General features: G+C 39.7%; 1 protein-coding gene across 2 annotated transcripts in view; it reads left to right on the top strand.

Moving 5' to 3' along the window:
* Positions 1-22,954, top strand: part of XYLT1 (xylosyltransferase 1) — a 341,106-nt gene that overhangs the window by 150,957 nt on the left and 167,195 nt on the right. For both annotated transcript variants that reach the window (XM_075132747.1, XM_048865755.2), the window contains exon 3: positions 16,340-16,862. In XM_075132747.1, the coding sequence (XP_074988848.1) occupies positions 16,340-16,862 (523 nt within the window). The remainder of the gene's footprint in view (positions 1-16,339; positions 16,863-22,954) is intronic.

Genomic DNA, 22,954 nt, shown 5'->3' with positions numbered 1-22,954 from the left:
ACTTGTGACACCTTAGAGACTAACAGATTTATTTGAGCATAAGCTTTCGTGAGCTACAGCTCACTTTGGATGAAAGCTTAGACCTATCTGAGAAAATTGAGATCTGCTCATGGACTTCCTGCAAGCAAGAAAAAAAGAGGTTAAATTCATCAGCTAAATTATTCCATGGGAATTATTTGCTTAGCTCTAGTGATTATTTAAATTACTCAAAGAACCAATTAGAATACAGGTAACTGCTTAAGATGCAGGGGCTGGGGGATATATGGGTATGGTTCAGTAACTGTGCAGCATCCATGCATAGTGACTGGCTGAGACAATTCCATTGCAGTATAAGATATTCTTCTTTGTATGAAGACTGGAGCCATCTCAATTGTCAGTCAAATAATCCAAGTAGCCGAATGCCTGTTAAAAAGCTACAGGGTATTAGTAACTATTGTTTTTGTGGCAAAGCTATAAATGGTTGTGTGGGGATTGATTAATAGGTGAGGTCTTCAGAGCTTTTATGAGCAAACTACAAAGCAACAGACTTTCCTATACTATAACAAACCATAATATAAAAGAGTAAATTACTGTTCTCCCGGTGAGTTACTGACTGCCTTCTTGTGAGGGGAAGCAGTTGGTGTTTCAAAGTTCCCTTATTTTTAATCTCTCAGCTCTTCTTTTCAGAGTGATCTGATGAATCTTCTTCTAATGGAGAGGCAGAGGACGCTTGAGAGCTTTGTTGCATTTGCTCAGAGGAGGTGGTGTTTGGTGCCAAGGGGCTGGTTCACCCCACATCCCTCTTTTCAGGCCTTACAGTGAAATCAATTCAGAGATGTGGTTAGGTTGAAATAATTGAGTGGAATAGGATTAAAAAAGCTAGTAAGTGCTCCAAGGCAATTCTTCAAAGTGAGTGATGGTTTGAGGGAGATGTCTTTCTGGAAATGGAGTGATATGTCTAGACACACAAAGATAAATCTTGCTCTTCTTACAGAAGTAAAACTTCAATTGACTTCATGTCAGAGATGGGCATCAGGGATAAAATCCATGGGCCCAATTCCATGCTGATGAAGTCAACTGGGGTTACATAGATGTAACTCAAGAAAAAGTTGACCCAGTGGGTGGTTTACCTGAGTAAAGGCTGTAGTGACTGACCAATACTGTCAGTGATGTTTCTGTGTCATTTGTGAGGGGATAATGTCAACATTTTATGGTCAGTTATTGGTTGAAATTCTATTCTTGTTGTATGACATTGAGTAAACTTTACTAGTTTATAGTGTCTTTCAAAATTTTCATCAAAGTTGCTTTAAATTTCCTATAAAGGTCTGAATTAGCCAAAAAAAGTAGATTAAAAAAAAAAACCACTGAAAGCGTATGCTTTCATTATTCCGCCTAGGAGCAGTACTCTGCATTGTTGATAAACATGAACCCTATAGAATGACCCGTTATCATTCTGACTTACCTCGTTCAATGAAAATGTAGCTAAATTGGTGGAAATAAGACAATGTAACTGGTTTCTAGAGAGCCCCAATATTGTTTTACTTTTAATGTGATTGAGATTAGAGCGTAAGGTCCAGCTGTCCTTGTCAGAGAATGAAAAACCTATTTTTTGTGAAAAAAAACTCTTAATTTCAAAGTTGTTTTCATTCTAAAATGAGCACACACACCCAATATGGTGCACCTAAAATACGAGCACATACACCTAACATGGAATGGACATGAGCAACATGTCTCGAAAAACACCAGTTATGGAAAAGGTAACTGTCTTTTCCTCTCTGTGAGATCCCAGGCATGGTCGTTATTTCAGAGCTTTCAAAACTTAAAGATTCTGACAAAAACTATTTTGAGTAGTCAGTTATTTGTTAGCACTAGCTATTGAAAAGTGCTGTACAGTTCAAACTTTTCAATATGTGAGAATCATCCTTTAACAGCCAAATTAGCATCTATTCCTTGTGCTCTTTTTACATAGCAGAAAGGACTATTTTTGACACAATGGATGCATGCACCTTTCATCTTTACAAACTTTTAGGTTCAAATTCTGTGTATTTATATTTTTCGCCTTTTATATTTTCTTCTTTTATGTGAGACACAAGATTATGTTTCTTTGTGTAGTTTTCAGTGGCTGTCATAAACCTTAGAGGTTTAAGCTACTGACAGTTATTAAAGTACAATTTACTTATTACAGTCAAACAGAAAAGCATATGGAAAAGGCAAACTGCATTAACATCTGCTGTCTCTTCTCCATCTGCTCCCTTGGCTTTGCTCTTGTCCAAACCTGCCAGAACTGCTAGTTTCCAAGGATCTTATGGCATGTGAACCATTTCTTCCACTAAAATAAATAATTTGTTCATTCTGATTGAACTGCAGAATATTTGGATTCTTTCTGATGCAAAACGGGCCCATACAAAAGTTTTGTTGTTGGGTTTTTTGAAGTTTGAAATGTTTGGATGCGATAGGACAGGGGAAAATATGAAGGCTGCTATATCCAGGATGGATTTTCTAATGGCAGCATCCAAGCCTAAATGGTGAGATCTCCTCCTTCATTTAGTGCCTTTTCATTTTTCTTCCTGGGCATGTGTAATCGATATTTGAAGAATGTCAAAAAATAGTTACAACCAACACAGAAGATTTTTCATATCCATTACATTCTGCTTCCATGGACTCTAGCAGGTCTCTGGTATACAGGTGTGATGCCTGAAGCTTCTAAAGAACGAGTACAGGATGTCAACTCTGAGTGCTCTAGCTGACAGGTTAGATCACTAAGGAGAATGGAGTCACTTATTTTGACAAGAAGGAAGGAAAGAGAATCTGAAGCATTGTTTCTCTCTAATACATTCACGCTGTGACTTGACTTCTTGTAATTTTGTTTTTCATTTATTAGTGTTGTCATTCTCATTATCATGATGATGATCTTCCTTTTCTATGTATCATAACACGAGAATGCAGAGAGTGCCTGGATGGCTCTGACTAAATATCTTTTGAGTTTTATTCCATGCTGAAACAGAACATGCTTTTCGTGTTCTTGGCTGCTTGTGTATTCTGAAGGAGCATGGACCCAAGTTGTATCTCCAGGATGATATTACTAAGAAATGGCCACCAGTTCTTCTCTGTGTTTGTGGTGATCTTTGTTTGGCAATCATTCCGACAGGCCATGGATGTGAAGAAGTAGCAAGTTTCTTAGGACAAGGAGAATTTTATTTCTGACATGATATTAGCAAATTCGAAGATATGTTATCTTAGGCTGGATTAATCCAATATGTGCATATCATTTGGAAGGGATAATGAGGGCCGCTGTGACTGTAGATGATATTTAGAGAATCATCAAATTAGGTTCTCTTGGAAAAATCGCAATAATAGTCAGCAGCTCTTGTAGTGACTGTTACACAAGGAACTGGTACAGACAGTGGAGTCTTGACAGTTGCATTGTAGTTTGATGAAACTGATCCGATCATGCATAAATGCATGTAGTAAAAGCACTGAAAAGTGGTGATAACCAAGCTCGAGTGCTTCTGCTAACATACTGGATTCTTAATTGGGCTTCAAACCATCAGGCCACAACATGGAGGCAGTCCTGGGGCATTGCTGAATTGTGCCAAAGTAAACTGATCCCTTCAGTTCACTCTTGATGTTTACTGCGCCCCAATCAATGATCCTGGCTTAGAGGTGGACACTGCACTGAAACAAAGATAGCCATTAGGGAAATGCCTTCAGAATAACATTTGCTACACTTGCGTTTACCAGTTACAGTGGTTTAGAGAATCTGATTTGAAATAAGGCACTATCCACAACCTTTTCCTTCCTCTTTTGAAACATCCCACTGTGGTGCTAGAGTCTCATTAGAGCCATATGGCTTTAAGGATGTTAATCATTGAACAGAAGAGCAAAACATAACTTCTGTAGTTCGGTGCATGAGAGAGGTTTTGATCTAAACAAAGAAATAGCCCACTCGAAGGTGAGAGTACAAAAAGAAGGATTTCATGTAGCAGTTCCTGTTTGCAAAGGTGTTATCCTCTGACTTTTCTGGCAACAAGAAGGTATTATTATTGAATAATTACTGGCATTACCAAATAATATGTCTCAGAGATATAATTAATATTAAGCAGAGGGGAAGCTTTTTAATTATCCTCCTTTTGTAGTTCAGTTTAAATCCTTCTTGGACATAGGATAACGATAAAATAAAAATGATTGTACAAACAGACCAGTTCTTTGTTGAGCGTTTCATAAAATCATAGGACTGGAAGGGACCTCGAGAGATCATGTAGTCCAGTCCACTGCATTCAAGGCAGGATTAAGTATTATCTAGACCCACCCCTGACAGGTGTTTGTCTAACCTACTCTTAACAACCTCCAATGATCGAAATTCTACAACCTCCCTAGGCAATTTATTCCAGTGGTTAACCACCCTGATAGTTAGGAAGTTTTTCCTAATGTCCAACATAAACCTCCTCTGCTGCAATTTAAGCCCATTGCTTCTTGTCCTATCCTCAGAGGTTAAGAAGAGCAATTTTTCTTCGTCCTCTTTGAAACAGCCTTTAAAGTACTTGAAAACTGTCTTCTCTTTTCCAGATTAAACAAACCCAGTTTTTTCAGTCTTCCTTCATAGGTCATGTTTTCTAGACCTTTAATCATTTTTGTTGCTCTTCTCTGGACTTTTTCTGTTTTTTCCAGAAATGTGGCACCCAGAACTGGACACAATACTCCAGCTGAGGCCTAATCAGCGTGGAGTAGAGCAGAAGAATTACTTCTTGCGTCTTGCTTACAACACTCCTACTCATACATCCCAGAATGAAGTTCAGTTTTTTTGCAACGGCGTTATGCTGTTGTCTCATATTTAGCTTGTGCTCCCCTATGACCCCCAGATCCCTTTCTGCAGTACTCCTTCCTAGGTAATCATTTCCCATTTTGTATGTGTGCACCTGATTGTTCCTTCCTAAGTGGAATATTTTGCATTTTTCCTTGTTGAATTTCATCCGATTTACTTCAGACCATTTCTCCAGTTTGTCCAGATCATTTTGAATTATAATCCTATCCTCAAAAGCACTTGCAGCCCCTCCCAGCTTCGTGTCATCCATAAACTTTATAAAAGTATTCTCTATGCCATTATCTAAATCATTGATGAAGATACTGAACAGTACCGGACCCAGAACTGATCTCTGCGGGATCATACTCATTATGCCCTTCCAGCATGATTGTGAGCCATTGATAACTACTCTCTGGGAATGATTTTCCAACCAGTTATGCATCCACCTTACATAGTTCCATCTAGGTTGTATTTCCCTGGTTTGTTTATGAAAAGGTCATGTGAGACAGTATCAAAAGCCTTACTAAAGTCAAGATATACCACATCTACCGCTTTCCCCCCTCCCATCCACAAGCCTTGTTACCCTGTCAAAGAAAGCTATTAGGTTGGTTTGACATGATTTGTTCTTGACAAATCCATGATGACTTACTTATCGCGTTATTATCTTCTAGATGTTTGCAAATTGATTGCTTAATTATTTGCTCCATTATCTTTCTGGGTACAGAAGTTAAGTTGACTGGTCTGTAATTCTCCAGGTTGTCCTTATGTCCCTTTTTATAGATTGGCACTATATTTGCCCTTTTCCAGTCTTCTGGATCTCACCCATCTTCCATGACTTTTCAAAGATAAATGCTAATGGCTCCGATATCTCCTCAGTCAGCTCCTTGACTATTCTAGGATGCATTTCATCAGGCCCTGGTGACTTGAAGACATGTAATATATTCATTATGTTTTAAAACTGGTTAGTTGGTACATAGTTGGTAGCAGTTAGTTGGCACATAGTTGGTAGCAGCATGTGAAGTCTACATCTGTCCAGTGTTAACAACTTGACTGTAACAGTGTCATTGGGGCAAAAGTGACAAACATCGTGATTGGAACTTTGGACTTCCATTTTATCTCATAGACGTGTGCTATCCTGCATGACTTCACAGTAGTTGCAAATGTTCAGATATATGATCAGCAATTGCTGGCATATGCTTTACTGTGTGAATAGGAAAATGCCAGTTCTCCATACCAGAGAGTTTCATTTTACTTCTAGGTCCTGGGCCCAGCCCTGTAATATAATGTATGGTTTGTGGGGAAGGGCAGTTGTATGTGGGGCAGTCATGGGGTGGGGGGGTTGTGTTTTTTGTTTTGTTTTTTGCCGTGAGACAATGCCACATTTTACCAAGGGAAAAAATCACAAAAATGTGCTGTCAGTGTAAAACGACAGCAAATTTTGCACGTGCTGCAGGGAAAATCAATCATGTCAGAGAAATAGACCATGAACATTTGCCATTCAGGATTTGATTGAATACAGTCTGTGCATCTTTGTAGTATTTATAGGACTTTCCTGATACAGGAAACAGCAGCAAGAAACTTATTTTTCCTGACAGAGTAGCATTTTTTTTGTTTGGAAGAAAAGCACTGCACAAAGAAATGCACACCTTACCGAAATAAAAACAGCTCCTATTATGTGCTTTTGTAAAATTATTAGGATGTTCTTTAACTTACCTTCTGAAGTCTATAAAAGGAGCCATCTTGTGGTGCTGCATTTCCACTAAATTGCAAGATCATGGAACATTTTTAATTGCATAAATTATATACATTGTTGATTAAAAAGAGGAGGTGAAGGAGGGAGTGCAAATATAAGGCTAGATCTTCAATTAGATTAAATCTGCATAGCTTCACTGGATTCAGTTTTGATTTACACCATCTGGGGTTCTGAACCATGGTATTTATATCTCTGTTAGTGTATATAGGTTAGGCTGCATCTCCAATGGCAGGTTGCTTTGCAGTGCTTTGGAATGTAAAGCTATGATAAAGTAGTGGTTCTTGCATACTACAGGAATTAATATTCCCACTGCCTAATTCTGGAAGGTGGTTAGCAATGGAGCTTTCTGAACAGAGACCCTTAACCCTGCTGCTGAAAGACACAAATTAATTCTTAAGAGCTTTGTATCATTTACAATTTTTTCAACAGCTGGAAATCTTACTAAGAACACAACTCTCTTTGATACTTTCTTTTAGTCAAAATGTTTGTAGTCATAATCTTCTCCCTCTTGTCTATTGTTGACTGATTGGGTACATGCTGTAGAGACATAGTTGGAAGATGAGCTCATAATTTATATGGGTTAGATTTTCAAAGTTAAGCATGCAAGTGCCCATATACGTTTGAGTATGCTTAAGTTATGTGTGAAAATATACAATGGATGCCAACAAAGATATCTGAACAAATGCGTAGTCAATTAGTCAGCCAGCTGTCTATGCATGTAATTAAATATTTGATTCGGATGCACTTATCAGATATTGTATTCATAAACAAGAGCCATGAAAGTGGTAACAGGGTGCTGTTAAAAAGTCGACATTTGGCATTAGAGACTGTTACAAAGTTACTCCCCGTTCTGCGTACAGGGAGGGAAACTATTTCTCTCACGCCATTGTATGTTACGGTTGGCAACTGCTGATTTTTTTTTTTAATGCTATTTAGTTTCATCATGGATTTTAATAACCTATCAGATTATGACTCTCGCAGAGTATGAATATTTTGCATCTGTACTCATACACAGAATCCCAGATGATTTACTTTCTCTCCTGAGACAGACGATGCGCACTCTCTCTCTCTGGGTAGTCTTCACTAGCAGCGTTAAAGCGCTGTAAAGTAGCAATGTTGACAAGGCCCCTCTCTCTCTCTCTCTCTCTCTCTGATGAAGGTGGTGGGAGATTGTACAGTTAAATCCATGAATGTAGCAGTACTGTTCAGACAAAACTGCTTTGAGGCACAAAAATTTTTGTGATAATTTTTTATTGTTTAGTATTAACACAAATCAGCATTCTAATGAGCAATAATTCCATGCACTGCCCTGTGTACAGAGTGTTCTTTCCCAGAGCAGGAAAAATTTGCACAAAAGGATGTTTTCTTGCTGTATCACAGTGTCTTCACACAAATATGGAGGCCTCACCCCTCCTTGTCTCTTTCCACCAAATGCTTGCCAATTGGCTTCTCCATGAGTGTTTCGCAGGGGAGACAAAATTGGTGTGGAAGACTTCCACTCAAGGCTCCTCTATGTTGGGCCTGGTATATGCGCATGGATATTTATATCAGAATTTAGTCCTTAGCTTTGAAATGTAGAGGCCCATTTTGATGCTTGGAATAGGGAGGAAAAAACCTACAAAAACTTCTTTATAGAAGTACACCATTGGTAGAGTTTACTCTTGATGCTTTTAAAGTATAAATGGGATACTTTGGGCCTGATCCTGCTTTTCTATATTTAATGGCAAAGCTTCCATTGACTTAATTGGGGGCAAGATGAGGCTTTTTATCTACTAAGCTACAAACGCTAGCACCTGTCTGCCTTCAGGTGTTAAATTCATCACCAGAAGAAAGACTTATCATTTATGGTTGCAAGAAAGGTATGTGCAGAATCTCACGAAGAAATGAATGTTTTAAATGCATTAGAAAGGTTACAGAGTTCACGTTTATAAGTTGAAATTTTCAGTGCAAGACTTAATTTACGGGGTGTATGTCTGTGTGTGTGTGTGTATTGCATCTTCAAGCAATAATAATAATGGAGAAGGAAAAAGAAGACAAGTTTCTCCATGTATGATAGTAGGAATCGAGCAGAAGGATCTACTGGGCCAATGACCAGCTGATCTATATACGGTAACTTTATAAGAGAGTGGGAGTTGAGTACAGCTTCCCAAGGTCTACCCTTGAAAGAGAAAATTATTCTACTTTCAATGCTAGAGATAGGGCTCACTTATAACAATATTTTTGCATATAGTCTGAATGTGATTAGGTCTCTACAACAACAAAGAATAGCTATTGGCAGGAAAATATCCCACTGTCTCCTTCAATTAGGATCCTGTATTGTTAACATCAGTGGTGCTCTCTCTATTTATAAGGTTGTTTCAAGACCCTGGTATAACTCTCCATCTGTTGAGTGTTTCAGTTGATTTGCAAGTGCAAAGAGAGACAAAGAAGGAGCTGCCAACAAACAGACAGATGTGCAAGAGATGAGAAAAATGGATTTTCAAACAGAGAGCCCACTAAAACATACACTGTGGTATCATCTTAATGGAAAATGACTGGTTTTCGAGATGATGGTTCTCTGGGATGACTTTTTGTGCTGATGTGAAAAATTAAAGAGATCCCTGGGAAATAAAGTGTGCAGTTGGTCCATCATTATCAACATTATGGGCCAAGAAAACCCTTTTTCGTACAGATCGCTTAAGACCAGTTTGGGTTGCATTCATTTATACCTTAGCATATTACCAGTGAATACCATTTGTAGTCAACAGCTTCTTGAAGCCTTACTCTTCAGTTACAGAGCCTGATTTTCCGCTGCCTGGCCACTTGGCATAGAGCGCCACCATCATGTATCGGTCTGAGCCTGCAGCCATTGGGCAGCCAAAATCGCTAGTGACCTCTGTGAGAGCTGTGAGTGAGTAGGAACTTCAGGATTAAATGGAGTGGAGATTAGGTAGCATTTTACAATCAAATTGCACAGATGTGAAGTGACCGCATGAAGGGCTGGAATTTGGAGGATCATGCCCATTGTCTGCCATCTGTCATGTATCATTTTATTTTCCAGCATTTCAAGTTTTCAGGTAGCACTGTTAATTATTTTATTTATAGAATTTTTGCTTTAGTTAGAGTCTTTGCCCCTCAAGAATTTGTATTTCTGCAGACCCACTAAGTCCTATATTGTAATGAGCTCACAGTATATCACTTGTTAGCTCATGTTGAAGAGTTAATGCAAGCAGTAGTTTTTTATATATGTCTTTGATGCACATAAGGCAAATTTCTCTTTTCAAATTCCAGGGGGAGAGCACGCTGGGGGGACGGGAGGGGGGAATAATTAAAGAAGTGAAAGACACAAGAATAAATCTTCTGTTTGTCTTCCTTTTTCTCTTGAGGTTTCATCACACCTGCCTACCAGCAGTGTCTGTGTGCTAACACCCACTAGCTGCGAAAGAGCTTTGTTATTTAAACACTCAGGGCCAGAACCTCAACTGGTGTAAATCAACACAGCTCTGTTAAGATCAGTGGAGCTATGCTGATTTACGCCAGCTGAGGGCTCGGTCCTCAGAGTTGTATTTGTGGTATGGTTCAAATCTGTACTTGAAATACAGATGGGCCCAAGCTACAAAATTTAGCTCCTGATCCAACATTATGAAAATCCAGAGATATTTAGGTCTGAGCTTAGATTCAGTCCTTTATAGACCATGGGATAGTTGAAAAATTCGGAAACAGAAATACATTTCCCTAGTCTCAGAATGGGAAGGGGGTATTCATCCAGGGGTTTGGTTCAGGCTGATTTGTAATCTTCAAAAAAAAAAAAAAAATTGTCCCACACAGAAATTCCCAAGACAAGTGGTACTGGTGATCCCATCCTTCTGTCCTTTCTTCCTTACCCACTTGCTATTTGCTGTACAGATTAGGGCTTTTTAATGTAGAGCATTCAGTGGGTTTTTTAATTTAGAGACAATCATTTAGAAATAATCAAACTGTAAGATGGGATGTTGCCAAGATATACAGAAATACCTTATTCTGGAGTTGCCTTAAGAGACCTTTGAAAGACTTTAATGAAAAAGACAGATTTTTTTTTTCTCATCACTGGAACTAGGTATTTTGGCCCCAAGTGTTGAATGATGGAATGTTCCAATTATAGGCAAAAAGTGCTTTGAAATGTATTTAAAATGAAAACTTACCTCAGGGATACTTTTGATTGCTGTAAAGTGGCTTCCCTGTAGGTTTACCTTCTGCACGCTGGTATTGTTGAAACTCAACAAATAAAGTTCTTGTTTGTTCTTTCTCATTCCCCCCTGTAGTCCTCATTCTTAACTCCCTAAAGTTTAAGAGCTACATATAGAGAATAAATTTGTGTGCATAGGGGGAGGGATGATGAGGATTTATTTTGTTGGAATAATTAGTATCATGTGTTGTATTGTTAAGGGATGAAACTAACAGGTCATGAGTGATGAAAATCCCACTGTTTACTTTCACAAATGTGTGCAACCAGTTCTGCTGCCAACTGGGTATTTTCTGCAAATGCTAGTTTAGTAATTAGTGAATTTTCAAAGTTTTAACTAGCAGTTTCAAAATGGACGGATGGTCTTGTAGGTAATGAATAGGGCTATGGGTCATGTGTCCCCAGCTCAGCCACAGGCTTGTGTGATCATAAGCAAGTCATTTAACTGCCCTAAAATTCACTTTACTCATTTGTAAAATGGAGCTAATAAGCCTAGATCCTTAGCTCTGCCTGAAGGCTACCTGTTACTGCTGAGAAGTGAGGGCAAAGTTGGCTTTAACCTACCTATCTAATTCCTACACCTTCTGATAGCTGGCCTGGGCTGGCCTTCTGCATAATTTAGAAGAGCCTCAAAATGGTTAGTTCCTCATTTAGGCCACCTATAAATCTGTTGAACTAGGTGGCCCCTAATGCTATAGGTCTTGCCTATGCCCAGGAGAGACACTGAGTCCTCCATATCACATCTACTTACTTGTGTGGTACCCACAAGTGCCTCTCTGTGTTCCCACTTGCACCAGAACATGCCATTTGCCTTATTTAAGGCATGCAACAAGCACACTATATTTTGAATATGTAATCTGTAATGTGTAATATCTAACCCAGTGTTCATTCTCCAGATCTTTGTAACCTGGATAATTTAAACCACCCATGTAACTAATGTTTCACTGATGATAACCTGATTTAACTGAGCGTTAAAAGTTAAAATGTACATGCAACTGTCTTTGTGCTTCTTTGTCTAAGCAGCTAAATGTAGTAGCCATCCCTGCCATTTAAATTCTAGACTAGAGGCAGTGGAAAATCCTCTGATAAGACTGAGAATAGTGAGTGACATTTTCTAAAATGGGTTTGGTTTTTTTAAAATTCAGATCCCACTACAGTGCAATCCATATCACAGAACAATTATTGCCATTTTCCTATTTGTGCCTGATCTGGAATTTGCTCTAAACATGCCCAAGGTCGAATGAGAATGGAGGACATTATTGTATTTAATTATTTCATGAGAATAAATAAGGATTCCAGCAACAGCTTAGAGGTAATGTAACAGTAGAACAATTAGAGTTTCTGAGCTACTGCACAAACACACAAATGCAAGATCATTACAATAAGTACATTGAATATTTTGACTTATTTTATTTTAATGAGCATAACTATCCTAAGGTTATAGCGATTGGTAAGAATAAAGGAAACATGACAACTATCAAACATATGAAATAATAGCCAATTTGTCAAAGCAGTATCAGTTCAATAGAGATGTCTTTTTGGTATAATGTTAATGAGCTTTATATTTTTTACATTTCTCTTGTTCTATTTGCTGCTTGCTTCTTTTCTTGTTGAGTCATGTGCTGGAGGTATGGTCTGAACACAGGTTGGGAGCCGGTTACTGCTGAGGTCTAAGCCTGGCTTTGCTTTGATATTGAATCACTGTATGTTCTTGGGCAAGTTGTTATCTCGTTCCTCCTTCTACACCCCCACTCTGTAAAACAGGAATAATAATCTGCTTCCTCAGGGAAGAGGTGTGAGAAATAATTAGCTAACATTTGTAAAGTGCTTTGACTATGAAATGTTATTATTGCCACCAAGAATTATTACCATCATTCATTATTGTTAGTGCATGTCATCTCTGGACAAACTGACTCTGTTTTATTAGACCTACCAGAAGTGGCAAGAAAATTTGGAGAAGCCTACACAAAAGTCTGTATGTATTCCTGAAGGTAGTTTCATACCAATTTTCCACCACGTCCTCTGGCTGTTGGTAGCATTAATAAAGGGAGACATTGTCTGTTCTTGGGGCCTAAAAAATGTATTCCTCACCTACTAGCTTGAGGGCCAGTACTTATTATGGTGAGAAATATCTACTCAGCCACACCCCCTGCACGCTGAAGGAATAAAGCAGTTGTTCTGTGTGTTTAACTAAAGTATTGTCAATCAATTTCCCATTTAATCAGTTTATTAAACATGTAAGTAACTCCTGTGGTTCCCTCACTATTGTCCTAGCTTTTTCTCCATTCACTCCCCTTTTTCTTGTTTTTCTTTCAAGGAATAGATCATCTTTTCTCTCAGGTGTTTGTTTCCACTCGTTTCTTAACCCTTTTATACCCCGCCTTCCCTCATTACCCCCATAGTCTTTCTCTGACATGCACAGTCCTCCCCTCTCTCATATGAATATATATATCCTGTTTCTTAATCAAAATACCCTGCTTCCTGGGAGAGATTTTCAAAGAAACACAGGGGAGTTAGGTACCTAACTGCCATTGACTTTTCATGGGAGTTGGGCACCTCACTTCTTTATGCCTTTGAAAATTCTCTCACCCCCATCCATACAATATCTCTCTTTGTGCCCATTCCACGCACACCCTCACCTACTCAGTGTCTCATCTATCCGTCTCTGACACAGGGCTTGAAAAATGTAACATAGCTAGCAGCCAGAGGGCTAAACTGTGATAAGAGGCCCCACTGAGTAGGTAGCCATGTGCATAGGCACTGACTCCAGGAGTGCTCTGGGGTTCAAGTACCAACTACAAAAAAAAAAAAAAAAAAAGTGGATGCTCAGCACTCACCAGCCACAGCTATTTGGAAGATGAGGGAGGTGCTTGGGGGAGGGAGGAGAGCAGCGAACAGCAGGCGAGGCGGAAGGGTTGGAGTGGGGCAGGAAGAGGCCAAGTGAGGGCAGGGGCCTTGTGGGAAGGAGCAGAGCTGGAATGGGGCCTCAGGGCAGAGCAGGCGTGGAGCACCCCCTGGGAAAAATAAAACTCCATGCCTATGGCCTCTGCATTTCCTCTCACTACTACTCATGCAGTAGCTTGCATAAATGTCAGTGGTGGAGCTGTGCAGAATTTGGCAGCTGTGTTTTACTAACCAGCTTGATGAGAAAAAAATGGATATCTGAATGTAAATTCATTTTTGCTACCTACAACACTTATTCACTTCAGGAGAATGTTTGTATGAATGTTGCAATAGAACATTAGAAGGAAGAAGAGAAACTTGCAGTCTCATGCCAATTGTGAAGGGGAAACGCCCACCATACATTGTAGAATTTCACTGAATTTGCTTAGTGTATCAGTCACACTTTGAGCTCTAAGGGACTGGATAATTTTATGACCAACAATTGAAGTCAGTCACAGATTTAGGTAAGGACTGGTTTATTGGCAGGTTTGCATATTCATATGGAGTAATTAAAGATCAATACATGGGTTGTAAGCTGATTTCTGCACACGTTACGATGGAAGTGGTTCCCCCATGTATCCCATTGTACAGTCAGCCAAGTTTGTTGTGTTTCCCAACCCCCTTTTCTGTGAATCATCAAGTATTGGCCAGAACTGGAGGTGGAAACTGAACTTGTTAACCAAATATGCTGATTTGGTGTGACAAATCTTTTGTTTCTCTTTCTAGAGATACTTGCAATATGGAACAGCAAAAGATGAGTTTTTCTGGGTAGATTGCATAAATGTGCCCCGTTTACACATGGCAGCACTCACCTGATGTATATTTCCCACTCCCAAAGTTCTTTTCTGATGCTATTCCACTTCCTCTCCCAGCAGTTCTTAGTGAGATTAATAAATATGTTTTGGAGACTATTGAGTCATCTGGGAGAGGAAGTGGAATAGCATCAGAAAAGAACTTTGGGAGTGGGAAATACACATCTTGTGAGTGCTGCCATGAGGCTGGTTCCTGAGCTTTGCACTCTAAGCTGCCACAAGCGACTAAACTTTATTTTTCCTGTGACCCAGTCACTAAGGCTTGTAACAATCTGAGATGACAAAAGGATGTGGTCTGCCTTGAGATTCTTCCTGCTGACCCCTATCACCATCACCAAGACCTGTCAGGAACAGAACATTGAGCCTGATAACAAAACAAAATGTAACCTAGGAATCTTCATTGGTAATCGCTACTATGCTAAAATGAGTTTCTATAGCAACGGGGGGGGGTGAAATTATGAAGCAAATTGTTATTCTATGCCTGATTAGGAGAGCTAATAATTAATTATATCAAAAAGGCTGGGGTGTTTAATGCCTATTTTGCTTTAGTCTTCACTAAAAAGGTTAATGGTCACAAGATACTCAACACAGTATGAACAAGGGGAAAGGGATGCAGGTAAAGTTAGGGAAAGAACAAGTTAAAGAATATGTGGCCTGGTGAAATTCACCTTAGGGCACTTAAGGAATTAGTTGAAACAATCTCAGAACTGTTAGCAATTATCTTCGAGAACTCCTGAAGGACGGGTGAGGTCCCAGAGGACAGGAGAAGGGCAAACATAGTATCTGCTTTTAAAAAGGAGAACAAAGAGGATGCAGGGAATTATAGACTAGTCAGCCTAACTTAGATATCTGGAAAGATACTGGAACAAATTATTTAACAATCAGTTTGTAAGTACCTAGAGGATAATAGTGTTATAAGGAATAGATTTGTCAAGAACAAATCATGCCAAACCTACCTAAGTTCTTTGTTAGGGTTACTGACCTAGTAGATGGGGAGAAACAGTAGACGTGATATATCTTGATTTTTTAGTAAGGATTTTGACACAGTCTCACATGACATTCTCATAAGCAAACTAGGGAAATGTGATCTAGATTAAATTATTGTAAAGTGGGTGATAAATTGGTTGAAAGACATACTCAAAGAGTCAAAAAGAAAAGAGTACTTGTGGCACCTTAGAGACTAAACCAATTTATTTGAGTATAAGCTTTCGTGAGCTACAGCTCACTTCATCGGATTCATCTGTAGCTCACGAAAGCTTATGCTCAAATAAATTGGTTAGTCTCTGTGGTGCCACAAGTACTCCTTTTCTTTTTGTGAATACAGACTAACACGGCTGCTACTCAAAGAGTCGTTATCAATGGTTCACTGCCAAACTGGGAGGGTGTATCTAATGAGGTCCTGCACTGGGCATGTTTAATCTTGAGAAAAGAAGAGTGAGGAGGGCCTGAAAACAGTCTTCAAATATGTTAAGGGCTGTTATAAAGAGGATCGGGATCAAATGTTCTCCATGACCATCGCAGGTAGGACAAAAAGTAATGGGTTTAATCTGCAGTAAAGGAGATTTAGATATTAGGAAAAGCCTTCTAACTATAAGGATAAATAGGTTCTGGAATAAGCTTCCCACGGGAATCAATGCTCACAAACATGAGCCTCCCTATTCTGGCCCAGTGAGAATATGGGATCTGAGTGTGGGGATCGCAGCCTGATGTATACTTATTTGGTGTATTTTAATGTGTGCGCCTTTTTTTCTTTTTCTTAAATTGACTTTACTCTTTAATGTAGAAGTTGCATGTAATGGGATTTAAAAAGTGTAGTAACATGCATATAACTTTCTCCCTCCCTTTTTTAGGATGGTTATTTTTCCCACCGGCCAAAAGAGAAAATGCGAACAGACAGCAATAATGAAAACTCTGTACCCAAGGACTTTGAAAATATTGATAACAGTAACTTTGCTCCCAGGACTCAGCGGCAAAAATACCAGCCTGAACTGGTGAAGAAGCCTCTTAGCAAGCAGAAGGAGCACTTGAAAAAGAAACTAGAGCAAGAAGGAAAGGTGAAGGAGAACTCACTCCTGGGGAAGAACTCCAATGAAGTGCTTCAGTTCAGGCATCATGTTCTAAAGAACAGCAGCAGCAATTTGAAGGAGATTCACAAGTCTCCCCGACAGCCTCATTTAAAAAGGAGTGGGAACAACTCCCCTGAAATAAGATATGACCAGCCACCAAAATGTGAAATATCGGGCAAGGAGGCAATCTCAGCTCTGTCTCGGTCCAAATCCAAGCACTGTCGGCGGGAGATTGCAGAGATATACTGTCAACACAAGCAAGGAAAGCTGATGCCTGAGAAGGTGGTGCGTTTGTGTCCCCTGGATGGTAAGTCAATAGATGCGAGAGTGGAATACGCTACAACACTACATGGGGAGGGGGGAACTTTATGCAATAACAGCCGCTTGACTCTGATCCAGTACAATAAAAATCAACATTATGCAGTAAAGTATAACGTTACTTTTCTGGTTTGTGCCAAACAGCGAGTATCTAACAGAGATACTCTGTCTTTAACAGAGAACTGTGCAGAGAACACAAAATTTTTGTGAAGCTTATTCTGAATGTTCTGCTTCAGTTTTCTTCCATTAGATTTTTCCCATGCAATTTTAACCAGTTTTCAAATGACGATGCTGATTCTTTTAGGCAGTAGCAGTTGCAGTGTTTCCCTTTAAAGTTAGAGGCATATTCGAGAGTGGATGTTCATTCATTCCATCTCATTATTCAGCAAAGGAGATGTATGTATGTTGGAAACATGGAGCCAACCACAGTGAACATTGGCACCTTGTGCCTGCCAACAAATGGGCAGCATTGCTGTCTCCTGCCAGGGAACAGAGAGCTGTTGGATGGAAGCTGTTAATCTGGAGGCAGGAAAAGTAGGGTAAATAAGATAGTAAACAAAGTAATTTGTGGCTCAGTTCTGTTTTTAGTGAAGTCTTAGTGCAACAAATGTGGTTTTCAAAGCTTATTAGTTCCGAGTTTCAAATCCAAACCTGTAGCCGAAGACAAGGCTGTTTTATTGAGTTTTTTAAATGTGGGATCAGATTTGTGGCTTATTGCACAAGGCTTTCTTTTGGTGTGTGTGTGCTGACCTTCTTACACCCTTCAGGAAGAGCTCTCATTTCACCATTTATTTAACTATGAACTATCCATAGCTTAAAATGCATTCCTTTACTGCTGAATAGCTTGTGAGTGTGAAAGATTACTATTTGTGGTATTTCTACAGCACTGCTAAGGCTCCAGTCCCGCAATCAGCACTTCCATGCTTGCACAGGGTTAAGCACATGCTTAAGTTCTTTGCTGGATCAGAGCCTAAAGTGTACTTGGTGTTTTATAAACAAATGAGGAAAGGCCTGAAGAGGTACAAAGGGAGGGGTGCAACTAAATCAAGTCTGGTGAATGAGATCTTTCACTCTGTGTCTGTGGTTCCACTTCTTCAATATTGGTTTCACAAGTGTTTGTGAGAGTTTTTTATAATTACTCTCTCATGTTTGGAGTCCCCATCATGCTCACACTAACACTCAGCATCACTTCTCTGAGTGGCAGAGAATAGGAAAACAGGAGACGGGTTAACAGACCTTGTGGAGGAATCAGATTTTAAGGAGGTATTTGGAGGAAAGAGTGGAGGCATGGCAGACCGGGTGAGAGAGGAAGGTAAAATCAAAAGATAAAGAGAGAAGAAGATCAAGCAGAACTCGACTTCAGTGGGAGGCTGAGTTATATTGAGCTCTCTCCCAAAATAGTTCAAGAAAGTGTCAGTAACGTATTCAGACTAAGGAATCTCTCAGCACACTGGTTACTAGTACTGTGTACCTGAGCCCTTTCCTGATAAATCATACCAAAAAATAAAATCTCAGATTCAGAAATTGTAGATTTACAGCAGATAGGGCTTGTCTACATGGACATTTAGTTTGTGGCAAGCTGGGATATGGCTCTACCCAACGATAACTTGCTACGGATTAACTGTCCACGTCGACTCTGCTGATGCACATTAACAGTTTGTTCATGCACTTTGTTATAGTTCTGTTTCAAAGAGGTCTAGATCAAAATGCATTAATGCACTGTTAGTGTGTGTCAGCAGGGTCCACCCAGATAGTTAGTCCGCAGCAGGCTAGTGCAGGGTAGATTCACACCTCAGCTTGCCACAAACTAAATGTTCGTGTAGACAAGCCCTTAGAAATGTACATGATCACCAATATAATGTGTCTCTGGGCATCTATATCACAGTCAGCAATAAAGTGTTAGGGTTACTCTGTTTGATGTATCTTCTGTTTGCTGGCCTAACTGTACCTGGGCCCCTGGGGCTGTTTTATGTAAAATAACAACAGTGAGATTGGTCATTGCAAATGTCTGTTGTTATCATTTCCTCCTTTTTGTCCTTTAAGATGCACAGTTTGGGTCTGGCCTTGTGAGATAGTTGAGGGGTCCAGCACCTTGCAACACACCCCTGTGGCTGCATCACTTGCCTGCTAATCTTTTCTCCTGGGACTTATTGTAACATGCCAAATCCCACCACAGCTTTAAACAGCCACCATTCTTAACATCAGCCTTCCCCAGAAATATTTCCTGATTCTGTCTTTAAATATGGAATTTCCCACAAGTACCTCTGTCCAAGGGTGTGGACAAGCACCTTTCAGTCCTGGGCCAATAATAATTTTCGATACTCAGTTGTCTCACAAATGGCAGCATATGACATAAAATTAAACCTTTTATTTATTATACAATATAGTAAATGATAGAGGCAAATTGACTGCTAAGTGAGGAGACTAGGAAATAAGTCACTAAGATTATGTCAGTTGGTAAGTCATTTGATCAGTTTTTATTTTAAAAATGTGTGTGAATTCAGTAACAGCTGAAGCATGTTCCTGGATATCTACCTGAAGAGATACCCCCCTCACCCCCAAAAAAATAAAAAACCCCAACAACCAACAGTTCCATAAATGAGATGTGCAGGATGTATATTAAAATATAAGGTGTAGACAGGTCATTGCTAGGAGTCTTCAGATTAGCAGGAATGTCCCTGGAGCTCCGTAAGATTTTTATTGTCAGCAGAGAGGCCCCTTTTTTGAGAATGCCTTTACTTAGGCAGATGGATCCTAGTAGAAAATGTTGACTTTTCTTTGCCTCAAGGTTATTCCTTCCTGCCACACTGACAGCTGAAGTTAACCGTTTCAAACGCTGCCAAATTCTCCTTCAGGTAGTGTTCTGTGTCGTCTCCCGTAGACACAAGGGTAGAAAGAGCAGGCTTGGCAGTTTTGCAGTGGGGAAGTGACAGAGCAGCAGCATAACAGATGAAATGCCAGATGCTAATGCAGAAGGTACAAGCATACTGTGATGTAAGAATCTTCTTAGGAATGGCAAAATTCCTAGGCAGCTTCTCAGCTGGGAAGTCCCACCCCTTTCAGAAGAGGAATTTTAGGGGTCAAGGAAAGACATTAGGATTCAACAGCGTGGCCTCTCGATGCCCTACAGGAGGCTCTCAAAACACCTTGCAGGGAGTAGGTCCGACTTAGATGTTCAACCCTTTCTCGTTAAAAAGTGAGCCTGATTTAAAAAAAAAAAAAAAAAAAAAAAAGTTGTAGTCCCTTTGTATTTTACAGCTACATTTCTAAGATACTTATCCACAAAAACGTAACTGTGCTGTGATTTAGTAGGCCAGTTGGATCAGACGTTTCCTCCTTTTTATCCTAAACTGTATGTATTGTGCCCTGATAAACAACTGCGCCGTCCCTCAGAGGAGGTGGCTACGTGAACCCAATATGTTCCTTAAAGGGGTTTTAAGCTTAATTAGGGAACGTCTGTAGAGCACTAGCCTTAAGCGCTTGGAAGGAAAGCACTATAGTGCTGATATTCCTGATTCCTTGTGCATAGCTCTTAACGTTCTAAACATCAAGAAAGCTCTGCGCTGTGTGTCAGCACAAGTCAGACATTCTGGGGATCGATCTAAGTGTTCAGCGTGCCAAGTGATGTATTCTTATGTTTGCATATGAAAAAGATTTGTTATCTGTTTACAAGACAGCTGTGAACTTTAAATATTTATGCATTGGTCCTACTCATTCATTCGTTATCTCAATGTATAAACTTGTTTAAGAGCTATGGGTTCCATTGAGATGTCATCTGGAGTGCAATTCCCTAGGATCCATTCACAGATGCATAGCTGTTCAAAGCTGCAGAATAGTTAAATGTGTTCATCAATCGTGGTATATGACTCCACTGAGCCAGACTGTCATAAATTCTAAGCAATACATTTACATCGGTGTTTGTCAAGAGGAGCAGTATTTTACAAACTTTTTTTTTCTTTGAAGTATTTTATTATGTCGAAAGGCAAGAGGTGTAGAAACTCAAATGGATTATGGAAAGGACTGTTTAAACCTACAGTGTCATCCATTGCTACTTCTCTGAAATGAATATGTTTGTTCCATGAGAACCAGAAGAGAGAAGCTCCATTCCAGCTGTGTACTGTACACTGAGAGTATGATTGAAGCAGCAAAATAGAATATGAGACTTTACATGTCACCTGAATTGTTTAGCACTGTTAATATGCGTAGTTCTTTACAAATAGACACTGTCCCTCGCTCAAAGAGTACGAGGAACGATGACAAACCTGGGGTGGGGAGGGGGATGTCAGAGGCTTCAGCTATAATATTATGCTGTTGTGGAGGTCAGCGTAGCAGGCAGCTTGAGGGGCACACTGCTTTGGTTTCTATGCACTTTACTTTGAGGGGAATGTTTAGAATTTATAGGAGTGTGTTTTGAACAGGAACTTGAAGGAGGAGAGGGTGGAAGAGTAGCAGGTGAAGTCTGGAAAGATGGATGAAGATACAAGGGGTGACATGGATGAATGGGCAAATCTAGCGCTGTACTAATTACAAAAGGGAATCAGGAAAATTGCCTTTTTGGTAACCAGGAAGATTGTCTTTTTGGTGGGGCTGGCATGACAGTTTAGTTTACTCTTCAGTAGGGGCAAGATGCAGAAGCCTGCCTCCTCGCTGTGGCCACCCGTACCTCTGTGCTGTGTGCCACCGCAGGCTACCACTCCACTACCAGTAGTTGTTCAAAGCCTTGTTTCTGGTTATCAAAACCATTGCTGGGTCAGGGCCCAGCTATGTCACTGAGTGTACCCCCATCTGAAACCCACCAAGACAGCTGCACGTCTCTGAGACAGCACATCGAAAGCCTGGATGAAGCCAGTGAAAGTTGGAGATAGAGAGCTCCTGGCTGTGGAACAAGTTTGGAGAGGAGGCCAGACTGAGAGATTGTACACTGTAAAACTCTCCTCTTTGACAAAGCTAGTCAAAGAGAGCTTACAGCGGCACAGCTGTACCAATGTAGCTGCGCTACTGTAAGATTGCTTGTGTAGCCACTCGATGCTGATGGGAAACCTCTCCCATCAGCATAATAAAACCACCTCCACGAGCGGCAGTAGCTGTGTCAGTGGGAGAAGCTTCTCCCATCAATACAGCGCTGTCCAGGCTGGTGCTTTTGTCAGTGTAACTTATGTCACCCAGGGTGTTTTTTCACACCCCTGAGTGACATAAGTTGTACCGACAAAAGTGGTAGTGTAGACATGGTCTTAATCTGTATTATAGACTCCCCAAACAGGACCCCCTGTAAGCAGGGAAGAGAGAAGAAAAGTCCACTATTGGCTTCACTGTGCAGACTGAATTTATTCCTGTAGCTCTTCAGATAATTAGGCTTGACAGAATTCAATTTTTTTTTTATAATTTCAACAGATAATATCTCTGCTGATTTTAAGCATTATAAAAAGATTTTTATCAATTTAAATGTTCACAGTTGTGCAGAATTATGTTTTTTTTAAAATAATTTCCCGCCTGTTGTTGATTTAAATTTTCCAGTTGTGGAAAATTACTGGGGAGAGGGTCCAAAAATTACTCAATGGCAATGGGCATTGAGATTCAAAAAGTTAAAGCTTTTATAAACCATTAAAACACACTGTCAGCATCACATTTCAAAATATACGAAGTAAATATCCTTAAATCCATAAATCGCAAGTGTTTTTACTATTCATTCATTATTCCATTTGTAAGAAGCCTAATTGAAAAGTCTAAATCACTGGATTTTTACTCTAATAAGTTCTCCAGCAGCATTTTTCTTTCTTTGCCTGTCTGTGAATTTTGATGATTATTGATGAAAATATTTTTTCATTAGTTTGTGTATGTATGATGAAATTGACATTTACTAATAAAAATCTAATCCTTCCAAATGCAGTTATGGGCACTATAAAAAGGATAGCTGAATAGAGATTAAAACTGTGATTTTTTATTCTTTCCCTTGATATTCCTTTCAGATTTGTTGGATTCTGATCTATTTTTCACACTTACTATGTAGCTCTTAGTATTTTAAATCTCTGATTCCTCGAGACCTGAGTGTCAGTTTGAAAGTTTGCCAGATAGATGGCAGCC

This window comes from Caretta caretta, chromosome 10, assembly GCF_965140235.1.
Source record: "Caretta caretta isolate rCarCar2 chromosome 10, rCarCar1.hap1, whole genome shotgun sequence".
Taxonomy (NCBI): Eukaryota; Metazoa; Chordata; order Testudines; family Cheloniidae; genus Caretta; species Caretta caretta.
This window is presented reverse-complemented; position numbering and strand designations above follow the sequence as displayed.